The following is a 22,746-nucleotide window of genomic DNA, read 5'->3' as shown; positions in this document are numbered from 1 at the left end:
TGACGTCGTCACAATCAAATATTATATAAAATTTATTGGTTGAATGATTGTTATTGATAATTTCTATGGTTCAATCCATTTTCTCATTGAGAATTCTCAACACATTTGTGATTTTTTTTTTTATTGTAACACCCACTATATTTTAAGGTTTCTTTGATTTCATGTGATGATTTACAACAGCAGTATTCGAAGATCTCAAACATACCATGACTGATGTAATACTTTGTACATTTTTCAAGTATCACATCATAATACTGAGCATTGCTCAATTATAAACAGTATTTTTATTCATGAAACCAATTCAATTCACTTCATATGAGTGAGAATACGAACTCAACCATAAATTTATCAAACTTTGTTTCCTTGGTAGATAGCAATTTCAAGGTCCATTAATTTTTCATTATGAATAATATTAGAACAAAACCTATAGTATCGAAAGATTCTCGATACAGAAATAAAGAAAATACAGAAATTACACGGTCCACTGATTTTTAATTTTATGATTTACAACCGAAGGAAGATCCTTAGCACACCATGTGAGACCTGAGAACAGGGCCCTAGCGACCAGACAGCAGTATTGTAACAAGTGGAGGGGGCAGATCAGGTGTGGAAGAACAAAAAGCAGGTGGTTTTAGGGCGGGGGATCAGTCTGTGGTCACACACGCACCGCAACGCACGCTCACGGCACTCTGTGACTCTGTGACTGTGGAGGAAGCAACAGGGCGAAGGCACTCGTCACTCTTCACTCTTCACTCATCACTTGCACTTGAACTTGCGCCGCCGCATCCAGCTGCACAGCACAGCACACATCATGTCAGCGTCTTCGTCCATCGCATTCGTCTGTCTGGCTGCCTTGGTCGCAATCGCGCACGGTAACTTCAACACACATACACTTATCTTGTTTTTTTTTTAATGTTGTATTTTAAAACAGCGGAAATTTATTATTACGATCCTTCTCAATCCCAAAACAAAACTGAATTAGAGAGATTTATCTTTGGTTGCAATCGCTCACGGTTAGTTCAATCAATCACTTTTCAATATAGTACAATTGTATTATTCAGTTGTATTTGAAGTCATTCCTCCCTCACAAACAAAATCTACCAAAAAAAAAGAGTAAACATAATTTTTTAATACTTATTTAATAAAAATCCTTACTTAAGGGAAGGTATCTTTGATCGTAAAGACTGATTGTTTGATTTCTCATGAATGCGGTCATATTATATTTATTTATCAATGCGATTGGAATTTCATTTAAATTTAGTGGCTGATCATTTTCTAATGTAGTTTCATTCTAATTACAATCGTTTACAATAATTGTAAACTTATTATTAGTTCACTACTCTGTACAGTTCTATTGTATTATTTACTTCTTCACTCATTATTAATTTTCCTTGAAAAACAAAGGAATTTTGAATTTATTTCATTTTTATTTCTTTACTTTGAGGGTTAAGTGTAAGAGAGGATTAGGACTGCGCCCTAACTTCGCCCTCCTAGGTCAAAAATAAAGGCAGTCGTTCTATTCTATTCTATCTAAAGTGTAATTTCAACATTCGAATAAGGTAAGGTAAAAATTAGATTTGGGAATACTGAAAACCATTTTTACAATTTCCAGAAACTAGAGTAAGAGATTTTTGAAATATTCCAAGTGAGGTAATAGTTTTTGCGTGCCAATGTTTTCCTTGAACACCATGATAGGAGGATGACAGATTCTACTTCATTATTAGAATTAATCTTCGTTAGAAAACTGCAACGAGATAGAGAAAAGAAGTTTTACTTTTCTATGAAGTTGTGTGAAAAAATCACTTTAGTAGCCTACCAATATTCATGAGATTCCAGGTTGCTCTTTTTGACTCAGCCTCTTTCCGATCATCTGATGTTAAGGATGTGTTTATTAATTGAATTGGATTGCATTGAATCTAACAAATAATCGACATGATCTCAAAATCTTTGGAGATTATCATCTTCCATCTCTGGTTATATAATTTCGATATTACAATGATGATTCAATCTTTGCCGTTTTCACGAACCATTAATTTAGATGATTAGCCTTTGTCTCCAGCTCATTACCCACCTGCTATTGATCACTAGCTCATATACTAGTCTATTCCATTGATACCTTGGAATGAAATATTGAGATTCTTATTCAGGAACAAAGATTACACTTCTTAAAACTTCTAAGAAAAGAAGTGAAAAAGCACTTATACTGAGAGCCAAAATATATAATTTTATTTCCGATTCCAAACATTTAAAAATTATCTAAACTCTATACATATTTCCTAGTACACACCTCTAATGGTAAGGAAGTCAAGTACAGCAGGTCACAGTATTTCGAAACAAAATTTAGAAATTTTGAAAAAGTGAAATTGTCGTTTTTCAACTAAAGGATAAAAAATTAATTAAAAATAGAAATGTGGATGATGATTGTGTCCGAAACAAAATTCCTTGACATATGTGAGTGAGATTATATTTTTACATTAGTACACCGGACACGCTACTTACAGACTACACAACCAAAAACAGACAAAATACATTGAAAAACTTAGGTGAAGAAGATGCTTCCCTCCAAAACCAAGTAATTTGAATAACTCGGAAAACGCAAAAAATGGTTCCCAAGAACCTGGAGCGATTATGCATTTCCATTCGTAATGGTCAAGTTGAACCTAATTGGCCACAAATATCTGAAGCATCCTTTGTCTGTGGAAGCGTGCATGCTAACAGGTCACTGGAGCCCCCAACTATTTTCGTCAGATGTTGACCTCTCATTATCATCATTTTCATCACTTTCATCTTGAGCGGCTGCAGGAGAATGAGATAAGTGGAGATAATGTGCATCATCATTATACTGAATGCGGTGCGGTGATGTTGGACGAAAATCACCGGCCAGTTCAGCTCATCTGTGCGCGCGCTCACACATAAATCTCGTCAACTGAAAAACACTCTCACTGCAATCATCAACCAAACAGACAGATGTTTGAAAATAGGTTTTTTCTAGAGCTATTTTTCATGAATACAATGATTCTGTGAATCTGATTTGGAAGCTTTCTATGAATAAATGAAAACGTTTGTGGTCTATCAAATTTCCAATGATCGAAGGAGATTTACAAGAAGAGTTTATTCATTATATAGACATAGGATTGCTTTCATTCATACATAGCTGCATAAACATCTTTCTTTAAAACTTGGAAAAATGACGAATGTAGAATAACAAATCAAGGAGCTAAAACTAAAGAAAATGATTTTAGAAGAACAATGATATTGAAAGTAAATATAAGCCTGATGAAGCAATTGGTTGTTAGATGTAGATTACGAATATCTCAGGTTGAGAATTATTTTCTAGTCTCACTATCCACAAAAAATCAATCGTGGAGCCGATGCTTGTACACGATCAGGAAATTTATATCAAACTCCGACATCAAACTACATCAGGATATTTACATAAATTACATGTTTAAAATACTTTGAACGCCAAATCACGTTGAATATTTAAGAAAACTTCCTAAATAATGGACAAGACCAAAAGTCTTACAAAGAATTTAGATCTCTTCTATTTGAGATAGATTATAATGAAAATTAGGTAATGCATAAATGCATTTAAATAGAATAATGAAAAGAAGCCGGCAAATAATATTTTCGATGAGAATAGGAAGGTGTAAATTGATATGGTGGAATATCCAAGAAAATAATGATTCAAGTTATATTTATCAATATTCCCATAAATATTGATGATCTTCGTGCATTTCTGATGTCATCCCTGAATTTAAACATTTAATATTCCCTGCGGACATGCATCTAATGTACCGGTACCATGAAAATTCTTGCTTCAAGGAATCACATTTTTGAGCAATCATGGAACGGACATAATATATTTGTTGTCTGTAACGTACCTCTAGCCAAGGACTTGGCAGGAAGCCCATGATGACTCGCCAGGTAATGCTTTGAATATTTAATAAGATGGGAATTCCGGCTGGGATAACACCTATTTTGAGACCATCATACAGTGATAGATTTTAGTCTTTTATAAAGAAACATCTCTACCACTTGTTTTTGAGTATGACAAATTCCATCTATGTTGCTCGAATAATTGTTGAAAATCTGACTATGTATCAGTGGGCTACTAGTTCATCTCTCTTCTTGACGGGTCTCTGAATAAATGAGTCACAAATTATTTGGCCTACCATAAAGAAGGAAAAATATGGGAACGGTAAGGTGCCCTACGTCAAAAAACATAATGATAAGTACATTAAAATACAAAATGGTATTCAACCGACATGAAATAAACACACTCTCACTCTACAACATTCGGATGATTTTAATTACAAAGATCATTAGAATCTTGAACAAACTCACAGATTTCATATCACACTCACAGACTTTATATTACAGAAGTAAGAAAAGCGTAGGAATATTACAATGATGATTATTAGAGATGCAAATAGATTGGAAAGAATGAACAGATTTTTGGCTGTTTAAAGAGACAAGCAGCAAAATAATGTTTCTATGTGTGTGTCAAATTCCAATTTATCACTTCCTTGTAAAATTATAACGATTATAATATTGCAAATACATAGCATCCCTCATAGATAAATGCCTCTCTTATATGAAACTACACAATACTTATAAAATTGCAATATAGTATAAATATGTACGTGTTTCTTCAACTACTCGAACTAGTGCAGTTTGGCACGGGAGTGGCGCAAGGCTGCACCTTTGGTACCGTACGACACGCATTTTCTTGGCAAGTGCACTACAAGTCGTCAGGTGAACGCGGCGGCCCAACTTATAGACAGGAAATCCGGCGCTCTTCCTGTGTTGCTCTCCCGCGATTGCTTCTACTATAATATAAATCACACACACTTTGTTTGCCGGTAGTAGGCTGATGTACATAAATCAGCCGCGGCACTGCTACAGTGCATTCTTTACTACGTGATTAGAATGTTTGTGTAGAATGCTGGTGATTAGAATGTTTGTGTTTGTTGTGGCTCAGGTGTCGCCTGTATTTTGATAAGACTGAAAAATATCAAGTCCGTTTTCTTCTCCGTGTTATCTTTCCTCTCACAGGATCAAAGACACCTTGCGGTCGGGAGTATCCATCTGGGAGGGTGAATTATAATTTTCTCCGGATGGACCAAATACAGTTTAATGTTGGATTTATGGAAATATATCGCTTAGCTTAAAGCTAGAGAAATTTCAGAAGATGCTATCATCATTATCTTTTGCTGAAATAAATTGAATTCATTTTAAGAATTGAATGAGAAATGCTTGATGGTTATTGAACAGATTTATCCACTCGAATCTTTCTTGTTCTAGTTTTTTAAATTAATCTATCGAATACAAATAGTATAAAAATAAGAATATATATTATTTTGTTTTACTCATGTTCTTCTGATTTTTAACAAAATATGATTAAAGATTCATACTGCAAAAATAATAATTTTTCTTATACAATAAAATGACTCAGTTTACCACCAAAATTAGTGTGACTGTGACAATTCCAAGTTGTTTTGTACGATATGGACTTTCGTATACAATAAAATGACTCAGTTCACCACCAAAATGAGTGACTGTGACAATTCCAAGTCGGTTTGTACGATATGGATGTGTAACAAAACATCACCTTCATCAACACGGAAAGCATAGTTTTGCTTCTTCTATGAAATATCCATCCTTGTCTTTATGATCTTTTCACTAAAGTATTGCTTCTCTTAAATTATTTATTTTCCCATGACATGGGTGTTCTTTTAATTGATTGGAATACTACACTTGACTGCCCCACCTTGTAGAAAACGTTCATGCATTGTCTGCGTACTTAATTCGTCTGCATGTACAAGTGAGCCGGCAATGCAGTTGTCGCATATTGAGTGCTTTCTTGCAATGACCCGTGTGAAAGGTGCACTCATACGTGACGACATTAACCAGGTTGACAGCAGACACGTTTCTGGCAAGCCTACTTTGTGGAGTACTCCTCAGGTCATGTATGAATGGTATACATAGCGCATCACGAGAAGGCCCCTGGTTTTCATTGCTAGCAAGGCTTTTCAAATGGCAGCCAGGGGGGTGGGGGGTTCTTGTGTACTGCGCTAGCTTTAATTGAGTTGAAGAGGAAGAGGTGTTATGGAAATTTGAATATTTTCATTCCCATTTATGTATATTTTCAGAGAATGGAAGTTGAGTTGAAGAACATTTTAGTGATTGATATTTGAAGCTATAAATGTTTCATACATTGATAAATTAATGAACCAATCAAACATTGATGGATGATGGTTTAGTTGAAGAGGAATGGGCATTCTGGAAATTAATGTTTGTGACTTAGATCATTCCTTTCGAGATGGAGATTCAATGGATTATTGCCAAGATTAGTTGAACAATATGAATTTATATAATGAATTGTCGTTGAATTGATAGCTACAGGGGTTAGCAACAGGTTCATAATAGAAAAATAAATTTTACAATGGAGGAAAAGCTAAATTATGATAACAATAAGCCGGATTGAATTACAAACCAACCATTACCATATTGCAATTTGAGCTTTACAAAATACTCATCTTCATTTTATTATTTGGAATCCAACATTCAAGTGAATATTTGTAGATTTTTATGTAAATATTAACAACATCATAGTTCTAATCTTACAAGCAGAATACTCTATTGGCCTATTCCAGCGATAATTTATTGTCTTCTTATTAGGCATATTAAACTTCCTTCTCGTTATATTCTCCAATAAATTCCTTTTCATTTGATTATTAATCTTCCTATACCTCGTTTTCCTAGTAGTTTTCCTCCACAATAGTTTCGAACAAAGTAAACTCAAACGATGTAGGATGATATTGAAAGAGTTGAACATAAACTATGAAGACAAATTGAGAAAAAACAGTGAGCTGGATAGAAATATCTGATCTGATAAGAGTAAGGATAGAAGAACTGAAACAACTGATAAACTCCCTGAAAATGACAAAAATGTATGGACGAATGTGATATAGATGTATGGACGTATCAAATAATTGAGACGAATAATGAAGAGTTTTGCCACCTTGTGGATCTACTGAAAACGAGAGGGAAAGAAATAGGTATAATAAAAAAGGAAGTCAACCTAAACAGTCTTGTGCAGCGTGACTCAACAGTCAAACTGTCGTGAATGCTAAGTGATGACTGACAAAGAGGGATCCATGCCAGAAGAATGGAGTGGGAGAGAGATGGGAAATGAGAAGAATGCAGTGTGTACACACCACTGCTTCATCCGCAGGAAGTAGGCGTTCTAAAGAAAAGGTTTCGGTTGGTGCTCAACTTGACACCTCGCATGGCCAACAAGTCAGCAACCTCAACTCAACTCAACTTCAAAAATAAACACATTATCTGTCCCTGTCCCTCCCACGAATCATATCCCTCATCTCATTTTGAAAGATCATCGAGAATTATCAAAAAATTTCGATATCGTAGATTGGTACAATGAACTATCAAACTATTAACTTGAAACTATAGCTATAGCACCAGTAAACTTATCAGCTGTCTCTCCCAGAGGATATATTGTCCTCTTTCAGAGATCTCCAACTCATCACATCACACTGAAATAAGTTATATGAAAACATTTCGTATTTATAATATTTTTCGGAACTAAAAGCCACTTAAAACTATACAAAGGAAGCACGCAAAGAGAGTTTTGAATTTGAATAGGTGAATATAGTTTTCAAATTCTTATAATGTAAAATTTGAATAATCAAACTGATCTTTGAAGTTACTTAAAGTTTTTTATAAAATGTATTGAGAAGGATCCCAAATCGGGATTCATTAACAACTAATGAATATTTCAATATCAGTTTATCATGCTTTTGTAATAAAAATACTATTATCATTCTCATCATCAAATTTTACAAAGAGAAGAGTTTTACAACCAACTCGGAATGGGAAATATCGAAATATGGATGGTGTTACATAAACTCAACCAATAGAAAAGACTTTAAGCCAAGGAAAAGTGAAAATTCCGAGAGGCATGTCATGAATGCGTTACACAGTATTTATTTTGAGGACTCTAAATGCAAATGTGAAGTGACAGAATTCTACAGTATTTACATACATATTCTTAGTTTTGTCAATGAAGTGCATTCACTTTTGCAAATAAGTACAAAAGCCTAATTTGTAAAATATTAGTGATTAGGTAACTAGGAAATTCCAAGTCAGGAAGTGTAGGTCTCACCTTTCAAACTTCAACATTAGAAGAGAACAGGGCAATAAAAGCTAGTTACTTCAACGGCAACCAATAAGCTATTATATTAGTATTCTCAGTGGAAGCTGTATTGACTGAGGGAGAGCTCAAGTTCATAGTGTACCAAAAGAGAAGAACACATATTTCATTCAGTCATCCGAATCCTATACTTCAATCCCATCTTCCCATATCAGGCCTATAAAGGAAGGAATGGGTGGAAAAATAGGCCTACAATTCTAATTAAATGGATTTCCCAACGTTTCAATTGCAATTTTTGCTTGTTCCCTTCTCAACGAATAATTTTGTTTACAGAAATTTGACACTCCAAACTCTTGTGGCTATATAGCTAGATTTGTAAGAGTGGATTTTTTCAAGGAAATCAAACTTATTCCTTATTGTATATTTTCTACTCCATAACTAATTTTATCGTTTTCAGTTTTTTCAACTTTATTACATTTTTTTGCCTTTTCAAGAATGGAGTTATAGAAGACCATAGCATTTTTGAACTTGAGTGAGGAGCGGCAGCTTTGTGTCTAACACTCTTATTGTTTTTCCCTGTTCAAGGCAAACCCAAGAATTATTGGTTTCAATATTTCCGTGGGCAGTTGAATGAAGGGGGATGGAGGGGCAGGTTGGTTAGACGGCAGCCATTAATTTTTATTACATCCCATGAGAAAAGGCGATGACGCACGCTGGGAGTGGCTTGGAACCCTGGTGGCGTTTCAGAATGTACAGATTTTGAACGATTCGTTGAAGGATGTTCAGATGATGGAGAAGGATCGGGTTGAAATCGGCACCACTAATTAAGTGGAGGAATTCTGAAGGTTTCAAGACTTGGTGGTCTTTTAACAGCTGAAATGCTTTAGGAGAAATCCGCATTTGTTCATAAACATTTTAGAGCCTTCTCCAACTGTCTGTAGTAGTGGTCAACGTGCGTGAGACCATAATTTATATATTACAATTTGGCGTCGGGTGTAAACTCTAAGACAAGCAATCAGTGGGGTGCTGATTGAAGGCCGCTCATAAAACCATCACCAATTATATTTTCCACTTCTTTCATCTTCTCCAGCTCACAACTGTCTCCCTCAAACACACACACTCCTCTTCCTTTCTCTCTCACTCTCAATCTCAGTTATAGCTATAGCTAATTTTATCAATTACAGCTTGCAAATAAATGAAATAAATACTTTTACTATCAGGTGCAGTTTGCCGCTAAACCACAAATACCGTCTGTGTAGAATTCAAGGAGAGATCAAAATTATTTTTCTTTCATATCCACCCTGCTACTTTTTACTGAAGTGATTTTGGTTTCATGATCAAATTCATTATTAAGTAGCTCAAATTTTAGAATGTGAATTGCTCTTTATTTAACGATTGATTCACAAACCTCCAAACAAATTGAGATCATTAATATCCTAATTAATTATTCTCTGTGGCTATCTCAAGATAAATATGAATCAATTGAAATTGATAGAATGACATCATGATAGTATGTGTGCTGTTATGATATTATTATAAAAATTTTTGTAAAAAGTGTATTTTTGACACAAAAATACAATACAACAAAACACACAATTACAATAACAATAACTAACAAAATAAATTCTCAGCCAAGGATATTGCAAGTATTCCCTATGAATTGTGATTTGAAACAATCGATTCCATCCTCAAATCATATATTCTATTACTAAGTCAAATTTTCAAAAACTGTAATATATCGAATAAGAGTAAAAATACTTTCCAATTATCCTGTTGGCCATAAATAATGGATGCGTATGCAAGTTTTATAAGTTACTGAATACTTAATCCTCAATCATTTATTAGATATGAAAACTGAAAAAATGGGAATATTGGAATAAATTATCATGGAGAAAGAATTCAGGCATCAGCATCACCCAAACCATCTGCAATATGCAATGTCCTCTCATTGAAAGTGTTGAGCAGCTTATCTTTGGAAGTATCATAGAACGTACAGAATAGGAAGGAAGGAGGACGTTTTTTTGTGAAGAACGTTGCATCGGGTACGGCGACCCTTAGCAATCTATAGTGAGATTCACTGCAAACTGTCAGCATTGATTGAATGGGGGCGTTCATGTGTTATTCATACGAATCGCTGACAGTTTGAAATGCATAGCTAGAGGTGCAAGTGGAAGGGAATTTGAACACGCACTCTCCGCAGATAAACAAAACTCAACGAAAAAGAAACAAAAGTGAAAAGAGCGCCGCTTTGTCTTGTGCGCGCGTATAAATAAATGCATGGACCTCGCGCCTTCTGCCTTCTGCCTTGAGCCGGGGGCGAAGCGCGGCTGTTATTAATCCGCTTCTTTATTCGCCGCGAAGAAGAAGATTCACCTCCTCGAGTCGGGATCCTGGGCCATTGAACCTTATTAACGAGCCGACCAGGAATAATCCTGGGAAAGCACGTCCTGGGGCGATGCTGAGGAGGGAGGATGAGACCATCATTAAAATCGCAACGCGCCGTTTATCGGGTGTTTGGAATAGTCATGGAGAAGATCCCCCGCTCAGATGCTGCTAATGTTGGTGCCAATGGTTGCCGAGAATCGACATTCTTTCCCAGGCGGTTTGTTGTGGTGACTGCTGCAGTAATGTCGTACGTCCGTCCCTAAGCACCTATTAGCACTGACGGTGGAAAACTTCTGGAGAACTCGCTGGCTAACTAATTGGTTTGGTATTGGTTTGGTTTGGTTTATGTATTCATAGATCTGATCAGTGATTATAAATTTTTCGACATTGTGACTCTATATACTTACAGTAAACTCTATTAGAAAGTCTTTATTAAAGCAGTTTTGATAAAACTCTCTATTAAGCCGTTTTGAGAATCTACAATGAACAAAAAAAAGAATTCAAATCACCCTTTACCTTCGAAACATGTTGTGAACTTTATGTATTTTTAATTTTATACAAGAAAGTGGATAATATAGCATTTATGGAAGTAGAATGGAAAATTATAATGAATGGAAATGAGTATCTATAAAACATGTATTATCAATCAAGCATAGTTCCGTTTGTTGGATGAACCATTTCAATGGATAAAGCAGGAAAAATTGTTAACAAAATAATAAAAGGTAATACAATAAGTTCGTGAAGGATAACCGTCAGGCACTTTATTTGATATCCGCAATTAACCGATTACTGTGAACTCTTAAATGATAGACATCGCAAAAGTTTGAGTCAGAAATTTGCCACACACACCCAAAACATACCTATCCACACAAATGCACAAAAATATGACATAAAGCACACATATTCAACAAATATATTTCTATATTGGATTGCCAAAAAAGTCTAATAAGAAATTGTAATTATTTCAACCATGTGTTATCTAAGTCTTTTTATTAATTTCAGGCCAAAGGATAACAACGATTCAATTAGATGGAGTGCAATATTTCATCAGTAGGATGAACCCCTACTCTCCTGAACTGAACTACTTCCTAGCTTACCAATACTGCCGGTCAATAGGACTGCAGCTGGCATCGTTCGAAACCAAGGAGAAGGCCGATTCAATTATGCAGTATCTTGGAAATGCAGGTCAGATTATATTATCAAAGTTTCATATCATTTTAGAATTTTTCATTAAATATTTTTCAATTCAGTTATTGTTCAGTTGATAGTTATTGAATTTTGAATATTCATCCATCTAAATGGGTTATCTTCAACATTCCTAGAAAATCTTATGTTTAGCATTAATAATAATATAACATTTAGTCTTATTTAATCTTAGATGCTGGTCAGCCTCAAGATGTCATTTCTGTCATACTAGAAGTAGTAGTGGATTTACTGCATAAATTAGATTTATTACTTTGCCTGTACACAAGTATGTGTAATTTGTATTCATATAATGTACTTCTAACTGTGCCTTATACTATATTTTTTTACGAAAAAATATTTAATTTTTTAAGAGATGTCAAGCGCCTAATAATAATTCAGTCTGATGACGTTTTGAAGGAAATTAATAAGGTTCAACATCAAGAGTCATATTTCTGAACGATTCTTTAGAGGATTTTCAGCCAAGTTCAGTTTGGCTGTCTTGCAAATAGCAACCGATAGCAGAAACCAGTCAGAACGATTGAAGTAGGTAGCTGGTCGCTAGACAATCAACGCATGTTTAGCTAAGAACGTTCTTTAGAATAGTTTATAAATATGTACTTAATTAAATTAAAATATTGGATTGAGAGATAAAAAGGAATTGAAAGCATTTTTAGAGTACTAGAAATCTTTCATTTTAAGGGAATCCCATCTTGTTTAAACAGCTTGACTAGAACGAAATTGCAGGTTTTTCTTTTATGAGCCAATTGAAGATATCTACAAATGAAATGTATAACAAAAAAGAAACATTTCTTACCCGATTAACACAGCTTCAGTTTTACTACAAGCAGCATTGAAACTGGGAGATTCGAGTGTGCTGTTACATAGTTCTTTCTTTAATGATATTTGGGAAGAAAGTATTCAAGGGACTGTTTTGTTGTGACATTCATCGACCACAACCACAATTCACTGCTCGTTCATTACTCTCTGATGAATATTTATCAGGATGACAAGGAGTAACACAAAGGAACTCGAACAAAATCCAAGCATTCTTTATGCTACGAGTACCGACCCTTATATGGCAAATGCAGGTTCAACTGCATTATTACTGTCATTCCAAATATAACAACACGATTGAACGCTAACCACTTTCCTTTGAAGAAGATTGAAGCTCGTTTTATTTGCCTTAGAAGTAATTCAAAAACAAAACATTGCATGCTGTTGGTCCTTAGACAGAATATTCTTATGGGGAAATGGTTGAATAGGTCCAACTTGAAATAGCTAGTATTTGAAAGAGATTACCCATGGATGAAATACGTAGATTATTTATGTTCCGATCTGAAAGGCAGAGATTGATGGTTTGTTTCAAAATTTATTCTGAATAATTTTCGTCTTCAAAGCTAGATACTTCGTTACCAAGAGTATTCTAGGCGAACTTATCCATTCTGAACACGTCTGACAAAATGGAATGAAGAGTGATGTGGGAGACCTGCTTACAGACTCCTCTATCATGAGATCTAGTTATATATCAAAGAGGAATAATTTATTGAGTCATGAAATAAAAGCTCTGGTTAATAAGACATGAAGTAGCTAGAACCACTTATTTACTAACCAAGTGTAACTTATAAAATAATTAAGTATAGTTTAAAGGCTAATAGGTGTAGTTGATGTAGTGAATCGGTTGTATTAGATATTAGTATATTAGTTTATTGGTGGATATGTACGAATCCCTATGGTGTGGAGGATAGTTATAGAATATTTATATCGTAGGTTTCTCTGTTTTCTCAAACATAATTCTCATCTATTGTATTTTTTTCATAAAAATACATTTAACAGCTCTGCTAGAATTTGGGACTGAACTAAACAAATAAAACTAATGAAAATTACAATAACTTAGTAAAAGCGTCTTCTAAAGTAAGGTCCACGTTATAATGGCATCTGTCATCAATTAAAATGCTATCTTGTCTATCATTCCACAAAACAGAAAGCACTATCCTTTTCTAGCTTAGCAACGTTGCCAAATCCGTAATTAACAATGTGGAAATATAATTAATCAAGGCAGATAATTGGCAACGCTGCTCTTCTATATTTATCCACTGCCATTATAACGTGGACCTGACTATAGCCACTAGATTGAAGCTCTCAATCAATATCACCGTTACTTGTTATATTTTAATGTGCAAATCAACGATAATCAACTACCTATCATACTGGTGTGATATGGCCTTTATTTATTCAGCGTATGTTTCATTGAACTCACGCTTGATTTTATCATATTTCTTCTCCAACTTGGACCAATTTTCAATTTGAGAACACCTTTCATTGAGCTCACACTTGATCCTTCCATACTCCAACTTAATTGAAACATCATAGAGAAAATATAGCGTAAGTGGATATCCCACGATATAGATTTTTATATTCCAAATTTAAAGCCGATTATTGTTGATTATATATCGTCAATTATTACTGTTTTGGCCGGGTGAGAGTGTAAGAACGGCACAGTTTGAGAGACTACCAGCATCAATAATAGCTTTACGAAAAATAGCTAATAGGACTATCAGCTTGAGTTTGCAGTGAAATTTGGAACATAAACACCCTATACCATGATGGGCTATCTTCTTCAAATCAAATCATTTATTTGCCATACAATGAATACACATTCAAAACATAATAAAAGAAAATACATAATTTTATAATCAAAAGTATAAAATAATAAAATAGAAATTAAGCATAAATAATACCAAAATCATAATTAGATACTTTTCAATGGTAATTTGGCATCACCAGCGAAAGGAATTGAGCCTTGCCCGCTGGTGAGTGTTGCAATCAGTTAGTTTTTTACATAAATATAAGCTAAATGAAAATGCCATTTTAGGTATTTGTCAATAATTATCCCTAGATATTTTAGGTTACTTACATTTTCAATACTTGGACAAACGCAGAGATTCTTGACTGTGCACTCAGAGTGAAGTTTAATTTTCAAATGAATACCAGGCTTTCCTGCTACATGTGCTGAGAATGAGATATATTTAGTTTTTTGAACATTCAAACTCAGAGTGTTCAATTCCAGCCATTTTTTAATTTTACACATATCCCTTTCAGCAACCCTGAACGCATCATCCCAGTTTTTCCGCGAGAAAATTATAGCTGTATCATCAGAAAATGATACAAGTTTACCACATTCTAATTTTAATTTTAAAAGGTCGTTTACATAGAGCAAGAACAAAATAGGAGATAAAACGGTTCCCTGAGGCAATCCAAACGAAGTTAAAGTGACAGAACTTTTTTTAGAATCTATTGATAAAATTTGGGACCGGTCTTACAAGTAGCTTTTTATTAGATCTAGGGCGATTCCTCTAATTCCCATTTTATCTAGTTTAATGAATAAGTTATTGTGTGGAACCGTGTCAAAGGCTTTTGACGAATCCAAGAAGATTGCCAAGGTCTGTAATGTAATATTATCTTTTAATGTAATATTACTTAAGCCATCAGAGCCAGGACTTGAGCTATTTTTTAAACTTTTGATTATTTCTTCTATATCTGCGGAACAAATTGGATTTATGAACCAAGAATTTTGGAAATGGTGATCATGTTTCTCAAACTGTAACTCAGTTTCATCATTGGTTATCTCTATATTTTAAGCATGTTTCATTCCAACCAATGCAAAATAGTCGTTCAAAGTATTCGCATTGATACTAATTTTATCTCTGCCTGAATTTTTCTCATTTATAATCTCATTAATACATTTCCAAAGATTTTTAGGGTTATTATTGCACTTATCTATGCTATATTTTCTCTATATTTTCTCCCTACTGGCAGATACACAACACATAAAACCCATAAGTCTCAAATACTTGTATACAGACTATATACAGCGTTGTCCATAAGTCAGTTGATGCTAGGATTTTTTAAGGTAAGCTGTTGTTGCAATTCAAACCACAGATGTTTAGGGTTTTTACCACAGTTTAGTTTGAGGTTATGTTTGATGGTTTTTTCATAATAATTTGTTCATTGTTATTCGATAAACAATTAATATAAAGTTAACAGAATAGCGTGTCAACTGACTTATGGCCACTCGGTAGTTCTGAAATCGCCTTGATTACAATTTATTAATTATTGTACAGAACACTATCAGAATAATAATTATGACCATGGAGGAGAAACTGGCCAGTAGGCCAGAAACTCTACTAACATACTGAGCCAGTACCATTTCACTACCAAATTTTGATAGCTTAATGCTGTCTAATATTAGGCTATGGGAGCAAACATCACTGGGAAGCACTTCATTTTTGGTCCAGGAATAGTTATTTGAGAATTTTGCAGGTTGGCGTAATAGATTAAATGAATATACCAAAGAAGCCATTACATTGAAAACTAATGAAATATTGCACCTATTTAAAACATTTCAAGACAAAATCACAAACCTACTCACTATGAGTATGGCTGTTAATTGACTCCATAAATCGGATAGCTTTTGAACGGTTATTTGGTTGGCAGGCTACGACAAGTACGACTTCTGGACGTCGGGCAACCGGCTGGGCACGGACATGCTCATTTGGATGAGCACCGGTTTGCCATTCAACGCCACCTTTGACTACATGCGTCCATCGGCCGACAGTGAATTGGCAGGCAACGAGCAGCCGGCAGGCAGGCAGTTGTCGGCCGTCGAGCAGAAGACAGAGAGTGGCGCACACGATGGCTGCGTCGCCATGACTGCTCCCGACCTGCGCTGGGCCACCCACGACTGCACAAGGCTCAAGGACTTCGTCTGCGAGCAGACGCGCTGCTACTACTACAACTACGGGTCCATCCCCGTCTCCTCCGCTCAGGGGTAAGCAGGCACAGGTGAGGATAACCTAACCTAATCTAACATCAATAATTATTGGCCTCAACTAACCTGACACTAAGACCCTTGTTGGTTTAAACCCAAATGAAACACAAATGCTAAAATACCAACATGTGATTTTAGGTTACCATTAAACATATATTATGGTAGTTATGCCCCTAAGTAACCTAACCTGACATTAAGGCTTGTATGCACCATATTGGTCTAAACTGAGACAAATCATCTGTCGGTTTAAACCCAAATGAAACACATTATGATAAATGATAAAATGCCAACATGTAATTGTTGGTTACCATTAAACATAGATGGTGGTTATGCCCCTAAGTAACCTAACCTGACATAAAGGCTCATATGCACCATATTGGTCTAAACTGAGACAAATCATCTGTTGGGTTGGACCCCGAATAAAACACATTATAATAATGCTACCATCCCCACATGTGATTGTAGATTTGTGTTAGACATGGATGGGGCATAATTCCCTCAGTAACCTAACCTAGAATTGAGGCATGTATGCATAATCTCAGTACGAATTTGATAGATCAACTAGATTGATTTAAACCACGAATTGAAAACAAATGCAACCATACCTTCATGTAATCATATATTAGTGTTATACGTGGATAAGTGCATATGCCCCTAAGTATCCTAGCCTGACATTAAGGCCCATATGCCCCATATCGGTCTAAACTGAGTTAGATCACCTGTTGATTCACACCACTATGAAACGCATTAAAATACATCCAACCATATATACATGTGATCATAGATTAGTGTAAAATGTAGATGGTGCATATGACCCTGAGTAACCTAATCCTATACTATTAAATGAGCAACTTCTGTTTATATGTTTAGATGCTTGTATTTCACCGTATCTCGGAAACGGCTCTAACGATTCTCACGAAATTCAGAACATCGTAGGTTTATAATATAAAGATTTGATTGCACTAGGTCTCATCCCTGGGAAAACTCGCTGAAGGACATTAGAAGGATAATTATTATTCATCCTTGGAAAAACAGCTGACAATAATTATTTCGTTGTCTGTTGGTGATGAAAATGAGTGAGTTCATGTGTGTGGGACTGTGTCAAAATTATGACTCAGCTGTTGAACTTTTGTAATCATTGAATCAGGTACTTAGTGTCGGTTGCAAAAAATCTGGGTTATTTTCAATCCAGATTAATTCCAGTAGATCCATCTTTTTGAAATGGTCTTTTCTGATTTGGTTCACGTGAAGTTAATCAGGATTAGGATTTAACCGGCTTTTGTGCAACTGGGCCTTTGTGAGGGAAATTTTTGCATTCCTCTGGGAATTGATCTCAATTCACTGTGATTAGATAGAACATTTCTCTATGAATGTTATTATAATGTCTTCTTTCGTAATAAATATTTTATGCTTTTGTACTACAGAGCGAAGCTCGGTCCCCGATATTGTGACATTAAGTGATTTAACCTGACCTTTTTTACGACACTGATCTGAATCAATAAACTAATTGAAGTAATAATCTGGAATAAGAATTTTGGGGGGAACTATGCCAAACATGGCTGTTCTGTTGTTAGTTATGGTGAGATCCACTTCAAAATGTCAGCATTAGTCGAATCATTGTATTTTAAAACCTGCAACTTTTATTAACAATATAGAGTTGGTGGAATTTATTGAACAGATGAATATTTCTTTCACAAGATTAATTCAACAGTAGATTTCATTGGGGAACCTATTTGAAATGAAAAATAACTCTTCAAAAACTACTCTGTCATTTCAACACTTTTGTCCCTCATATCAATCCAAATTCATATTTTTAAATGAGAAGGTCACGTAATACATAATTTCAATACAGAGTTCCAAGAGAAAATGAATGGCGAAAACCGCACATTGATATCTCAACCAGTATCAGTTCAAGTTGTAAATAATTAGGTATGTTGCAAATTAACCAGTAGGAATCATGTGTCAGTGCATAAGGACTGCCAGTGTGATAGCTCCAAAATGGCCTCAGCTGATGAATGAATGAATGAATGGAAATACTATAGTAATTGCATGCAATTAATTACAACTGAATAAATTATAAATCAAAACAATTTTTTCTTATGCACTTTCAATGTTATTTTTATATCCTGAAAAAGGACGGAGTGAGTAAATTTTGTTGTCCAACGAACTTGACCTGTAAAAAGGTTCAAAGGTTCAAAGAATAAGTGTTCAAAATTTGAAGCTGATTGATCAATTCTCTCCAAAATTATTGTAGAACATACAAACAGACGGACGACTTTGACCTTCAGTAAGTCAAAAGTGAGAACTTGCTAACGCTCGTTTAATTAATAGAGATGCTGAAGATATAAAATGAATCTCACTAAAGTGAGTTGAGGTATAATATGAATTGTGGAACTGTTTCAAATTTCTGATATTTTAATAATAATTATTATATTTATAATTATTATCAACACATTTCAAATAATATTAACATTATTTTAATTTAAAAGTAATAACCTAACCTCCTTAACTTTCACTTCTACCTTTAAAATCTAATTGAACAGAATAAACCTTAAAGTTATGTTCATGCACTAGACAATATAAAAACTGACAGATATCCCGAGTCACTTCCAGGTAATAACTAAAACTAAAACCAGGTAATAACTGATTATTTTCTTGAACGCTATTTCTAACAAACAAATACTTGGATTTGTTTATAAAATAGTAGTTGAGAAGTTGATATTGTGGTAATTATTCATATTGAATGAAAAAAGACTAAGAAATTGTCAAAAAACCACTGATTTATTGATAATTAGAAAGACCGGTTTCGGTTATTACACCATTGTAAATCTCTGATAGAGTTTATCAGAGGTTTAATCAGTTTATCAGAGGAATAAATCAGTGGTTTTTTGACAATTTCTTAGTCTTTTTTCATTCAATATAAAATATTTTATTAATCTTTTCTAAATTCTGGAGGAAAATTATTTCATTTTGACTAGTCAGTAATGAGTCACAGTTGAAATATTTTATCAATATTGCCATCTCATATTTGTTTCCATCATATCTCTTGACACTTTACTTTGCATCTGTTTAACTACGAAATCTATTTGTTGAAGGAGCGATTCATTCAAATAGTAAACACAATATTTGAGAGGAGCAATTCCGCTTTAACAAAGCTTCAAATGAAGCTTATTCAAATAAACAGACAGCCATCTTTTCAGAACTGAAACTCTAGAATGTTTGAGGTGTAGTACCTAGGTATTTGAAGTATGTAAGGTGCCCTAGGCCTGATACAGTGTCATTCACTTTAAGCTGTCATCACTGGTTGAATAGGAAGCATTGGTGATATTTATTAGGAAATCTGACAGTTGGAAGTGAATAACACAATAGTTTCCTCCAGACTACAAATGCGGGTTGAAAAAACCAAAGAACAATACCAGCATTGTAACGGGACTTCCCTGTTATTATTTGTGACCGTCTTTTTCACAAAGATAATTGACCAAACCTACATTACTCGTACCTACAATCTGTTTACCGAAGCATGTGACAATGTAACAACACATTCATCCAAAACGTCAAGTGAGTTATTTCGTGGTAATCAGTATTAGTAGCGTCCGGTTCTCATGACTTATACGAGATCCTTTCGCAAGCTATTCAAGTAACTGATTGGGTTGAACTTATTCAAAGATAGGTTTTTATATTTGGACTTAGGGATGAACAGTATATCAACAAAAACAATTGGATAAGATTTTGAGTTCTCAAATGACAGTTTATAGTAAATTTTTCAAGTGTGTTTATAACATTCCGGAATATAGTTTTTGAACGCATTTTCGAAGCCTAATCAAGTAAAGTTCAAAACAAATAAAAAGAATAATATAAAACGCAATAAAAATATTGATAACGTTCAATTGATTACGCTTATCTTTTTAATTAATACCAACTTCAGGGTCACCAAAGTCTAGTCATTGGAAAACAAAGGCTACGGATGTTTGACCTACAGTTGGTCCAACATTCAACCCAACATCCAACAACCCCATATACGATCCAAAGTCAAATCTAAAATTTAATGTTGCACCACAAATCGGATAGTGAATGGCCCGCTAGAACAGATTTCAATCAATTCTCATAAACCTATCAATCAATAGCAGAACACGTAGCATGTGTTTTTTTAAATATAAATTTATCTCATTATGATCTACATTTCATTCCTAGTTCTGCGATCTAAATCAAAATAAAAAGTCAATCATAACAGAAAGGGTATTTAACCTATTAATTCTTGAGTTATAATAAAACAATCTCTCATATAGTAGGAAAACCTTGGGGAAAACATATTAGAGCTCTTTTAAACGTGCATTTTAAACGTAATTGAATAAACCATAAAAAGTCTATGAAGACCTTCATGGAATTAATTCTTGTTCCCAATTATAGTAATAGATTGGTCTCACTAGATTCAGTCTTCAAAATCTCAATATTTGAGTCTTCAGTGATCCTTAACTAGAAAAAATTGATAATTTAAAATGTTCTCTGTGTGTTAATGGAAGGGTATTGATCTAGATAGTATTTATCAGTAAGGCCTGCTTGCACAGTATAAGTTCAATCTTTAGTTCAAACCAAATCTGAAAATTTTGTAGTTTAATAATTTTGTGGTTTCTATGTTATTCCATTTGCTCAGGCTCAGTTTGAACTTCAAGTTTAAACTCTAGACAGACCAATTCATGAGGTTAAAACCAAATTATATAACGGCCTTTATGAAACATAAGAAATTGTTTGGCTGTATCAGTATTGCAATAAAGTGTATCAGTATTGCATTAGCTGTATCAGTATTGCAATAATAAAAATTGAAATTACAATGGATAAATAGAGACTAATGATGTTTAAAATTGAGCATTCCAAAACAATTTTCATATATTGCCATTAGGCATTAGGCTACGTATTAACAAACATTTGAAAAATATACAATGAGTGAATAGATGGTGATATAAAAAATGATCAGAAAAAGACGAATAATTAAACATTTTGTGCTTTGAACAGATCAAAAGCGAAAACTGTACCACAAACCTTGCCAGCCACGACAACCACACGAACGACCGCAGCTCCGATGACAACCGTCGGCTACCAAGAGAGCAACGCACAGACTGTTGACTACTCAACCGAGTCCGAACCCCACTATCACCAAACAGCTGACTCAACAGAATCCACTCTCTACTACGACACAACTGAGACCGTCAACAGCATACGCTCGCAAAAGTCTCAGACTCTCGACTCGCCGTCACAGTCTCTCAACTCTCCATCTCAGACTCAGGCTCTCGAGTCAACCGAATTCGGCGCTCGAACAATCGCCAACAACGAAAACACCTCCATCAACAACGACGTTCCCTGGCCCTGGGCACGAAATATCATGCTCGAGAAACCAAAAAAGAAAAACACCGCTTAAAAATAATCATTAAAACTGGTGGTACTGTTGCTTTGTACTCAAATTTCGTACTTTGTATCATTAACTGGTTGTGCTCTTGTTTTGTACTTAAACTTTGTACTTTGTAATCAGTTACGTTCAAAGATGTGAATTGCTTCAAACTTTGTACTTGGAGCTTTGAATCTTCGTCGTACTTGGTGCTTTGTATCGTTGTACTTAGTACTGTGTATCTTTGAACTTAATTCATATCAGTTACGTTCGAAGAGGTGAAAAGACTGTGTTCATGATCCCCGATAGTTCTCAACATTTAGACAATAATAATATAACTTCTAATGTACTTGTCAAAGTGCTGAATACTGTGTTTTAGGTTAAGCTAGGTTAACAACAATGTCTTTTGTAAAAAATCAAAAGTAATTATTGAAGTAAACATCAGTTTATTTTTAATTAATTTCCATCATTCCATGATATCCAACAGATGTAATCGATATATTTCAATATGGTACTGGATTTTTCAAGTTAACTGTTTTGAAGTGAATGATTGCATGTACGTTTATTAAATTGAACCGCGGTCAAGTGATGTCACCGCACTGTCGTCCTCTTCATTCGTTGGTTCTCGCTTGGCATTACTTGGCATCATATTACGTCACCGAGGTTAAATTTAATGTTGCACCACAAATCGGATAGTGAATGGCCCGCTAGAACAGATTTCAATCAATTCTCATAAACCTACCAATCAGTAGCAGGACACGTAGCTTGTGTTTTTTTAAATATAAATTTATC

The 22,746-nt window shown here is 34.6% G+C and overlaps 2 protein-coding genes across 3 annotated transcripts in view; one reads left to right on the top strand and one right to left on the bottom strand.

The window, feature by feature from the left end:
* The window catches only part of LOC111054562 (cytosolic carboxypeptidase 1), a 151,917-nt gene that overhangs the window by 25,681 nt on the left and 103,490 nt on the right, over positions 1-22,746 (bottom strand). The window lies entirely within an intron of this gene.
* Positions 642-22,398, top strand: LOC111054564. Of its 2 annotated transcripts, none has more exons than XM_039422477.1 (4): positions 642-872; positions 11,564-11,746; positions 16,241-16,588; positions 21,585-22,398. In XM_039422477.1, exons 1-3 carry the CDS (start codon positions 812-814, stop codon positions 16,576-16,578), a joined length of 582 nt encoding a protein of 193 aa, XP_039278411.1. In that variant the 5' UTR covers positions 642-811; the 3' UTR covers positions 16,579-16,588; positions 21,585-22,398. The 2 variants fall into 2 exon arrangements, with proteins under 2 accessions (XP_039278411.1, XP_039278410.1); XM_039422476.1 differs by having other exon boundaries at positions 644-872; positions 16,241-16,574; positions 21,585-22,393.

This window comes from Nilaparvata lugens, chromosome 2, assembly GCF_014356525.2.
Source record: "Nilaparvata lugens isolate BPH chromosome 2, ASM1435652v1, whole genome shotgun sequence".
NCBI lineage: Eukaryota > Metazoa > Arthropoda > Insecta > Hemiptera > Delphacidae > Nilaparvata > Nilaparvata lugens.
This window is presented reverse-complemented; position numbering and strand designations above follow the sequence as displayed.

Excerpts from the sequence above, each read along its gene's own strand:
- LOC111054564 (XM_039422476.1), top strand. The coding sequence starts at position 812 with ATGTCAGCGTCTTCGTCCATCGCATTCGTCTGTCTGGCTGCCTTGGTC. Across the intron at positions 873-11,563 it reads CTTGGTCGCAATCGCGCACG|GCCAAAGGATAACAACGATT; the intron begins GTAACTTCAACA and ends TATTAATTTCAG. Across the intron at positions 16,575-21,584 it reads CCCGTCTCCTCCGCTCAGGG|ATCAAAAGCGAAAACTGTAC; the intron begins GTAAGCAGGCAC and ends TGCTTTGAACAG.